The sequence below is a fragment of the Trichechus manatus genome, unplaced genomic scaffold (genome assembly GCF_000243295.1).
Source record: "Trichechus manatus latirostris isolate Lorelei unplaced genomic scaffold, TriManLat1.0 scaffold00043, whole genome shotgun sequence".
NCBI classification, from domain to species: Eukaryota; Metazoa; Chordata; class Mammalia; order Sirenia; family Trichechidae; genus Trichechus; species Trichechus manatus.
In genome coordinates, this window is record NW_004443979.1 from 18,779,008 (window position 1) to 18,788,274 (window position 9,267).

Genomic DNA, 9,267 nt, shown 5'->3' on the forward strand with positions numbered 1-9,267 from the left:
GACAAAGAATTTGGCTGTGTTATGTAAATGTTTTGTTGAAAATAAAACTTGTAAGTGATGATCTTAGATATTTAGCTCAGGAAATTCTAAGAAAATGTTGAAGGCTTATCCTGGTTTCTCCTTGCTACTTATGATAAAATGCAAATGGAAAGAGATCAATTGATAAATTCACTGAAAAAAAAAAAGATCAAAACTTGAATATTGAAAATTCTTGCAGAACACTTAATTGTGCTTAGGTGAACCTGCACAGATAAAGAGGCAGTAGTCCAAACAGAACAAAGGATACTTTGGGGATTAAAATGGAATAAGATATGCAGTAGGGTTGTACCCTTTCATCATACTTAGTCTGTATTCTGAGGGAATAATCTGGGAAGCTGGACGATATGAAGAATGTGGCATCAGGATTGGATAAAGACTCATTAACAACCTGTGATATGCAGATAACACAAACTTACTTGCTGAAAGTGAAGACAACTTGAAGCACTTACTGATGAAGATCAAAGACCATAGCCTTCAGTATGGATTACAACACAACTTGAAGCACTTACTAATGAAGATCAAAGACCATAGCCTTCAGTATGGATTACAATACACCTGATCCTGACTAAGCCTCATGAGACATGATGTACTCTATCATGGCCATGTGGAGAGGCCAATAAAAGCCCTGAGCCCTAAGGCTCAGATGGAGTGTCCTGATTGATGATCATGCACGGAAAGGGTTGCACCATCTCTCTTGTGACATGGAGGCTCTGAACTGTGACACCTCCCTGACCTAACCTATTTCTGTATTTATATGTCTTGTTTGCATCCTTTTTGCTTATAATACATCTATAGTAAGTATGGAGTACACTTCATGAATTCTGTGACTCATTCTGGTGAATTAACGAACCCACAGGGACAGTGAGAGCCAGCAGGAGCAGATGTCTGTTTATTTGGCAGTCTGAAACAAGGTATCCTTCTAACCCATGAGCTCTGACCTAGCTCTTGTTTGCTACTGTTGAAAGTCAGTGTGCTTCTAACCTATGACCAACGATCCAGTGCAAAGTGGCTGGGACTGAGAGTGCATTGTGAATGGCTGGAAGCTAGGATATAGAAGTAGAAAGTGAAGGCTGATGCATTTCCACACTCCAGAACTGGATTCATGCTGATCCTTAGCATGCAGGTCATCTTGAAGATGAGATTTGCCAACCACCTCCTTCTTTAGTGCACTGTCAAATTCCTTAAGATGGTATTTTTGACCTTGAACATCAATAATTAAGACCAATATTGTGTTACAAGAACAGCCCAGGATCAAATGATGAACTGATTCAGGTTGGTCTGTCAAACCTCTTCTCTCCAACTCTCATATTCTGTCATCTCTTTACCTTCCTAGTATTCTCATCAATATTCCATCTCCACTTCATCTCAATCTCTGATTTTATGCCCATTCCCAAGATACATGTGTTTGAAGCTATCAAGAAGTTGATAGATAACTAAAATCTTGACAAGCTTTTTTTTTTATGGTGAGACCACTACTTGATACTTTTACATTTATAAAAATTAAGCTCTTGTGCTCTCAAATAGTGGTGCAGTAAGAGGGGAAGGATTAGAGTGAGAGACATTATGTAAAGAACAAATACACAGCAATATGGCACTATGTTCGTTCTCTTTCAAAAACCAAAACAGATCTTAGTAAAACCCTTTCTGACTGAAAGAAAAGTCTCTAAAAGCCACTTCGTTTCTGCTGAGAGTTCAGGGTTTTCTGCAGGTAAATGTGGTCATGTGGATTCAGAAATTGCCTAAGAATGTAGTTCTTGTAATGCCATCACCATTCACATTCCTCAAGGATAGAAGGGGACATGATGAGGTCTTATTCTGAGAGTCAATACAATCAACACAACCATTTTTGGTTATTATGAATATCAAAAAGCTCTGGTGGTGATATGGTTAAGCATTCACACACTAATCGAAAGATCTGTGGATGGAACTCTCAGGCAGCTCTATAGACCTGGCAATCTAGTCCATTAAAGATTACTTCCTAGGAATCCCTATGAGGCAGTTCTACTTTGTTACATAAGTTCACTATGGGTTAGAATCAACTCAAAGAAACAACAGCGTTATGCAGACCTACCTTTCAGTGCAACTTGATTGTCCTTCAAAGAAAAGACCTCCAGTTGTTCATTGATGTTCCTAAAAGAAATTGGGAATCCATTCACCTCCCAGAACCATCTTCTGTAGAAATGCTCTTCAGACCCCAAGGCTGGAATGTCTTTTTGTTGTTCTTAGGTGCTGTTGATAGATTCTGACTCATAGTAACCCTATTCACAAGAGAACAAAACACTGTCTGATCCTACGTCATCCTGACAATTGTTGTTATGTTTGACTCCATTGCAGCAGCCTCTGTGTCACTCTATCTCATTGAAGATCTTCTTATTTTTTGCTGACCCTCTACCTTACTACATATAATGTCCTTCTCCAGGGACTGGTACCTACTGATAACATATCCAACGTAAATGAGACGAAGTCTTACCATTCTTGCTTCCAAGGAGCACTCTGGCTGTACTTCCGAGACAGATTTGTTCATTTTTGTAGCAGTCCATGGTATATTCAATATTCTTTGCCAACACCATAATTCAAAGGTATCAAATCTTCCTCAGTCTCTTTTATTCATTGTCCAGCCTTCACATGCATATGATGGGATTGAAAATATCACGGCTTTGGTCAGGGGCACCATAGTGCTGAAAGTGACATCTTTGCTTTTCAACACGTCAAAACAGTCTTTTGAAGCACATTTTACCCAATGTAAAGGTCCTTTGGTTTCTTGACTGCTGCTTCCATGGGCGTCGACTGTGGATCCGAGTAAATTGAAATCCTCAACAACTTCTATATTTTCTCTGTTTTTCATGATGTTTCTTATTGGTCCAGTTGTGAGGATTTTTAAAAAAATATTGAAATGTAATCCATACTGAAGGCTATCATCTTTGATCTTCATCAGTAAGTGCTTCAAGTCTTCTTCGTTTTCAGCAAGCAGGGTTGTATCATCTATATATTGCATCTTGTTAATGAGTCTCCCACCAATCCAGATACCACCAATCCATAGTCCAGCTTCTCAGAACTTCTGCTCAGCATACAGAGTGAGTAAGTGTGGTGAAAGAATACAACCGTGATGCATACCTTTCCTGATTTTAAACCACACAATATCCTCTAGTTCTGTTTGAATGACTGCTTGTTAATCTATGTATATGTTCCTCATGAGCACAATTAAGTGTTCTGGAATTCCCATTATTTGCAGTGTTGTACATAATGTAAGATTCACACAGTTGAAGGCCTTTACATAGTCAATAAAACATAGGTAAACATCTTTCTGGTATTCTCTGCTTTCAGCCAAGATCCATCTGACATCAGCAATGATATCCCTTATTCCACATCCTCTTCTAAATCTGGCTTGAATTTATGGCGGTTTCTGTCGATGTACTGCTGAAACCATCTTTAAGGATCTTCAGCAAAATTTTACTTCTGTGTAATATTAATGATATTTTTCAATAATATCTGCATTCTTTTGATCACCTTTCTTTGGAATTGGTAGAAGTATGGATGTCCTCCAGTCTGTTGGCCATGTAGCGGTCTTCTAAATTTCTTGGCATAGATGAGTGAGCACCTCCAGCACTGCATCCCTTTGTTGAAACATCTAAATTGGTATTCTGTCAGTTCCTGGAGTCTTGTTTTTCACAGATGCCTTCAGTGCGTCTTGGACTACTTTCTTCAATACCATCGGTTCTTAATCATATGCTAACTCTAGAATTGGTTGAACATTGATCAATTGTTTTCTGTACAGTGACTCTGTGTATTTCTTCCATCTTTTTTTGATGTTCCTGCATTGTTCAATATTTTGCCCATAGAATCCTTCAATATCACAACTCAAGGTTTGAATTTTCTCTTCAACTCTTTCAGCTTGATAAATGCCGAATGTGTTCTTCCCTTTTGGTTTCCTAACTTCAGGTCTTTGCACATTTCATTATAGAATTTTTTTTATAATACTTTGTCTTCTTGAGCCACCCTTTGATATCTTCTCTTCCGTTCTTTTTACTTCATCACTTCTGCCACTTGCTTTAGGTTCTATGTTCAAGAGCAAGTTTCAGATTTTCTTCTGACATGCATTTTGGTCTTTTCTTTCTTTCCTGTCTTTTTAATAACCTGTCTCTTTCTTCATATATGATGTCCTTGATGTCACCCCACAATTCGTTTCATCTTCAGTCATTAGTGTTCAATGCATTAAACCTATTCTTGAGTTGTTCTCCAAATTCAGGTAGGATACACTCAAGTTCGTATTTTCATTCTCGTGGACTTGTTTTAATTTTCACCAGCTTCACCTTAAACTTTTATACGAGCAATTGATGGTCTATTCTGAAGTCAGCTCCTGGCTTAGTTCTGACTGATGATATTGAACTTTTCTATTGTCTCTTTCCACAGATGTAGTTAATTTGATTTCTGTGTATTCCATCTGGTGATGTCTACATGTATAGTCGCCGTTTGTGTTGTTGAAAAATGGTATTTGCAATGAATAAGTCATCAGTCTTGCAATAGTCAATCATGTAATTTCTAGTGTCATTTCTATCACCGTACTTTGGACATGTTATCAGGAGGGACTAGTCCCTGGAGAAGGTCATCATCCTTGGTAAAGTGGAGGGTCAGCAAAAAAGAGGAAGACCTTCAACAAGATGGATTGACAGTGATGCAAAATGGGCAAAGCATAACAATCATGAGGACCGGGCAGTGTTTCGTTCTGTTGTATGTACAGTCTATATGAGTCAGTACTGACTCAAGGACACCTAACAACAAAAACAAAGCAACACTTGAGGCTAATGAGTGGGGGCTGACTAGACAAAGTGGTACCATTTGGGGGCTTGGGGACCTAATGCTGACTAGCCTCATGAATCATGATGTAATCTATCATGGCCATGTGTAGAGACCAATAAAAGCCTTGATCCCTAAGGCTCAGATGGAGATTCCTGGTTGTAGATCATGCACAGAGAAGGTAGCACCATCTCTCTTGGGACATGGAAGCTCTATGCTGTGACACCTACCATCCTCACCCTGTGTCTCTCTTTGTATGTCTTACTCCTATCCTTTTTAGTTGTAATTCATCTGTAGTAAGTATGGTGCACTCTCCATGAATTCTGTGATTTATTCCAGTGAATTAACAAACCCACAGGGGCAGTGAGAGCCAGGAGGGGCTGGTGTCTGCCTAACTGGTATTCTGAAAGAAGGTTTCCTTCTAACATGTGACCTCTGACATAGCTCTGTATGGTAGTGTGGAAAGTCAGTGTGCTTCTAATTTATGATCTCTGACACTGCTTTGGGTGGCTGGGACTGAAAGAGAGAGTGCACTGTGAGTGGCTGTCGGCTAAGATGTAAAAATGGGAAATTTAGGACTGAATCCGTTTCCATTCTCTGAGAACTGTATTCATGCTGATCCTTAGCATGCAGGTAGTCTTTAAGGTGGTATTTGCCAACTGTGTCCCTTCTTTAGTACACTAACAAATTCCATGAACTGGGATTTTTTTTTTTTTTTACCTTGAACATATCAAGAATTGTGGACACTATTACATTATTATTATGGCCTGGGCCCAAAAAAAATAATACATGTTAGTTTGTCAAATCTCTTATCTCCAACTCTCTTATTCTGTCATCTCTTTACCTTGGTATTCTAATCAATGGCCCTTCTCCGCTTCATCCCAATCTCTAATCTCATGTCCATTCCCAAGATTCTGCAGTTGTTTGAAACTACAAACAAGGAAATAGATGACTAAGATCTTTTCAAGTTTTTGTTTTTATTTTATTTTTTTATGGTGAGACCAGGGCTTACTACTTTTGCGCTTATAAAAATTAAGCTCTTGTGCTCTCAGATAGTGAAACACTAAGAGGGAAAGCATTGGGTTGAGAGCTGTTATGTAAAAGTAGACAGTAGCTAATCACAAATGCCAGATAATATGGAATAATGTACATTTTCTGAAAACCCAAAAGAGAACTTAGTAGAGGTAACATCATTTCTAACTGAAAGCAAAACCTCTAAAAGCTCGCATGCTCCTTTCTCAAAGTTTAGAATTTTTTCCAGAGAAATGTTTTCATGCAGAGTCAGAAACTGCTTCACAATGTGTTTCTTGTAACACCTTCACCATACACATTCCTCTAGGAGGGAGGAGGGACGTGCTGACTTCCTATCATAAGAATCAGTACAACCTAGAAGGAAACATGTGGTTATTGAACTTGCCCCTCTTTCCCTACCTCTTGGGTTATAAAGCCTCGAAAAAGAAACCACAATTTCTAACCTGAGCAACGTTTCTGAGAAGATGCTGCCACTCCTGATCCTGTTGAGCTTGCCTCTGCCCTCCAAGACCTTCGTAGGTAAGCGACTGTCTCCACCTCAGGGACCTGGCTTACTTCATCAGTGACTTTTCCACATACCTCCAGTCAGCCTATCTCTGATGCATCTTGGATCAGTTGTTCTCCAGAATTTGCTGAACTCTATGGCTGCATAAACAAAGTACAGAAATGACAGGGAAAAAAAGAAAAAAAAGAGCTCCCAAGAAACTCGCTGGATAATTTACCTTCCAAAGAAAAGTGATTTATTATTAGGAAGACCAAAGATTCTGGTGGAGGTGGTAAAGTTAAAAATGAATACTATAAATTCCCTTTATAATAAAGTTAAGAATTAACAATTCAACGTCAGGTGTCATCATACAAATTAAGAAGCAAAGAATTGTTTTATATTCCATTTTCTAGACTTCATCTTCATTTTGTCCATATTCTGCTGAGCCCCGCAGAACATACAAAGGCAAATAGTCAGAACTTAACTGAGCCATTGGGCTGTTGGCAAGTTCATTGCTTCTAAGGTCCTAGTGGAGACGCGGCTATCACCCAGGTAACTGCAGCCCTTTTCCTCATCTCCACTTTGATTTCCAGATTTTGTCCTCATTCCCATTTATCAAGATGGCTCATTTTAATAGGAAGCTAATTCTTGGCTAGTGTTGGGTCTCTCTTTGCAACCTCAGGCCAAAGATAATCTGGATTCTATTCATTCATTCACTCAATGAACATTTATGGGTATTTTACTATGTATCAGACTCAAGATTAGGAAAAAAGATTCACAGTGTTCTGGTACAATAGCTCATCATGTTCAGGTCTGAGAAACTAGCCCATGATGGAAGCAATCAGGACACCAGTGGTCTGAGATTTTGAGAAGCAAAGAAACATCCAGAGCAGATCAGAGAGTATTTTTTAGGTCTTCTGGATTGTAAATTCTGAAGGTAGATAATTTCCATCAACATGTGTCTGAAGTATATTTAACCCAAAACGAGTACGAGCTCCTTTATCTCCAGAGGAAGAAAGCGGTAACTAGGGAAGAAATGGGCCATGATACAAGCCAGACACACTGCCTATAGAACTCTGGAGCCCATCTCAGTGTTAGACTACAGACTGCTCTCTTCTAACTCAAGTTAAACACCACAGAACATCACAACCTCAAACATCCCAGTCATCTAGGCCATAGAATACACCCATCCTCTGGTTCTGTGAGCACAGTAAACCATGGAAGATTTTATCTTTATGCAGTGATCACAGAGGGCATAGAGGCCAGACCACACTCCCGGCCCTACATGACAGCAATAAAGACCTCTGGTGTCAACAATAAATGGGAACTCTGTGGGGGTTTTCTGGTGCGAGAAGACTTTGTACTGACAGTGGCTCACTGTCTAAAAAGGTGAGAAGGCCCTGGATTCCTTTTCCCTGGGAACCTGCAAGAGCATCCCACAAATATAGCTCATGATGATCCTTCAGTGCACAGGGACCAATGAGCTCATCAGAGTAGCCAGATGTGCATCTCCAGTCCGGAGGGAATTGAGTGTGGGATAGTGGATTAGAATGTGTGGATTGCGACCAGGGCGGCAGGTGTAACTGCTTAAGTACAATTCCTGTATCACAGCTGCAGAAAAAAAGAAGGTAACACCGTCCACATTTGACTGAGTTGTTGGAGGGGAGAAATGAGACATGACTTTTGCTCCATCTCCTCCTCCCAATTTGACTTGGCTGCAGGCCTGCCTTTGATTGGAACATCAGTATCTTTATCTGACACTGAGTTGAAATTCCTGTGACTTACTATATCTAGCCTTTCTTTGCAGAATGATCTTTGTCATCCTGGGAGCTCACAATGCCACAAGAAACGAAACCACTAGGCAGGTCATCCATGTGATTCAATCCTTTCCTCATCCAATGTATAAAAGTGATACACTTGTCAATGACATCATGCTACTGAAGGTACTATCTGGTTGATTCACATCTAGGGCACTGGCTCATTCAGAACCTCAAGACCCTCCTATCCTTCAGCCTTAATGCTCTACTAATCCAAAGGCAATAAATTGGAACTTTTGAGATTCTCTGTGCAGGGAGACATGGACAGCTTCCTCTCTGCTGTGAGACGCACTGGCAAGGCAAGATCTGAACTAACATCTCTACACTTCTCTGACCAGCTGAAAAACAAGGTACGATTGAACACAGCTGTGAAGACCATTTCCCTACCTAGGAGCCAGGACTGGGTGTGGCCAGAGCGGGTGTGCCGTGTGGCAGGCTGGAGAACAGAAAATGGTAAGTTTTCAGCCACACTCCAGGAAGTAGAACTGGAAGTACAGGACAAGAAGAAGTGCAAGCAATTCTTCATACACTATGATGACGGCCGTGAAACCATGGTATAGTATGGTCCACCGTGGATGTGGGCATCCTGTTCTCAACCTATCACACCTGGTAATTCTCTCCAGCTCATCTCTTGTCCTTTCTCCATGGCGGAATAAAAGAAAAGCTGGGCACTTGGTTGAGCTGGAGAGAGGACTCAGCCAGGGCAGAGACTCACAGTGCTGGGGATTCCAGAGTCATGGACTCTGATAGCCCTTTTACTCAAAGCAAAAGTGAATGATGATCCTTCAGCACCTTCTTGTTCTGAACACCAAGACCCTAAGCAATAGGATATGGGAACCAGGAAGGAAAAATAGCCAGAGGGGAGAAGCCAGAAAGGTTTATGCTGAGACTCTTCCCTTTTCTGTCTACAGGGTGACCCAGGGGGGTGGAGTATGATAACGTGGCCCAGGGCATTGTCAGCTATAGATGCCAGAAAGATCATCCTAAGGTCTTCACAAGAATATCCATCTTTGTTCTACGGATCCACAGAGTAATGAATGCACCCTAGTGTAGCTAAGTGACTGGACCTTGGATTTTGTGACAGGGTGTATGTGAGATGGT

General features: G+C 40.5%; 1 protein-coding gene across 1 annotated transcript; it reads left to right on the top strand.

The window, feature by feature from the left end:
• Positions 1–6,329: 6,329 nt before the first annotated feature.
• Positions 6,330–8,726, top strand: LOC105756280 (granzyme B-like). Its single transcript, XM_023731450.1, has 4 exons — positions 6,330–6,384; positions 7,591–7,738; positions 8,157–8,292; positions 8,421–8,726. Exons 1-4 carry the CDS (start codon positions 6,330–6,332, stop codon positions 8,724–8,726), a joined length of 645 nt encoding a protein of 214 aa, XP_023587218.1.
• The last annotated feature ends 541 nt before the right edge of the window (positions 8,727–9,267 follow it).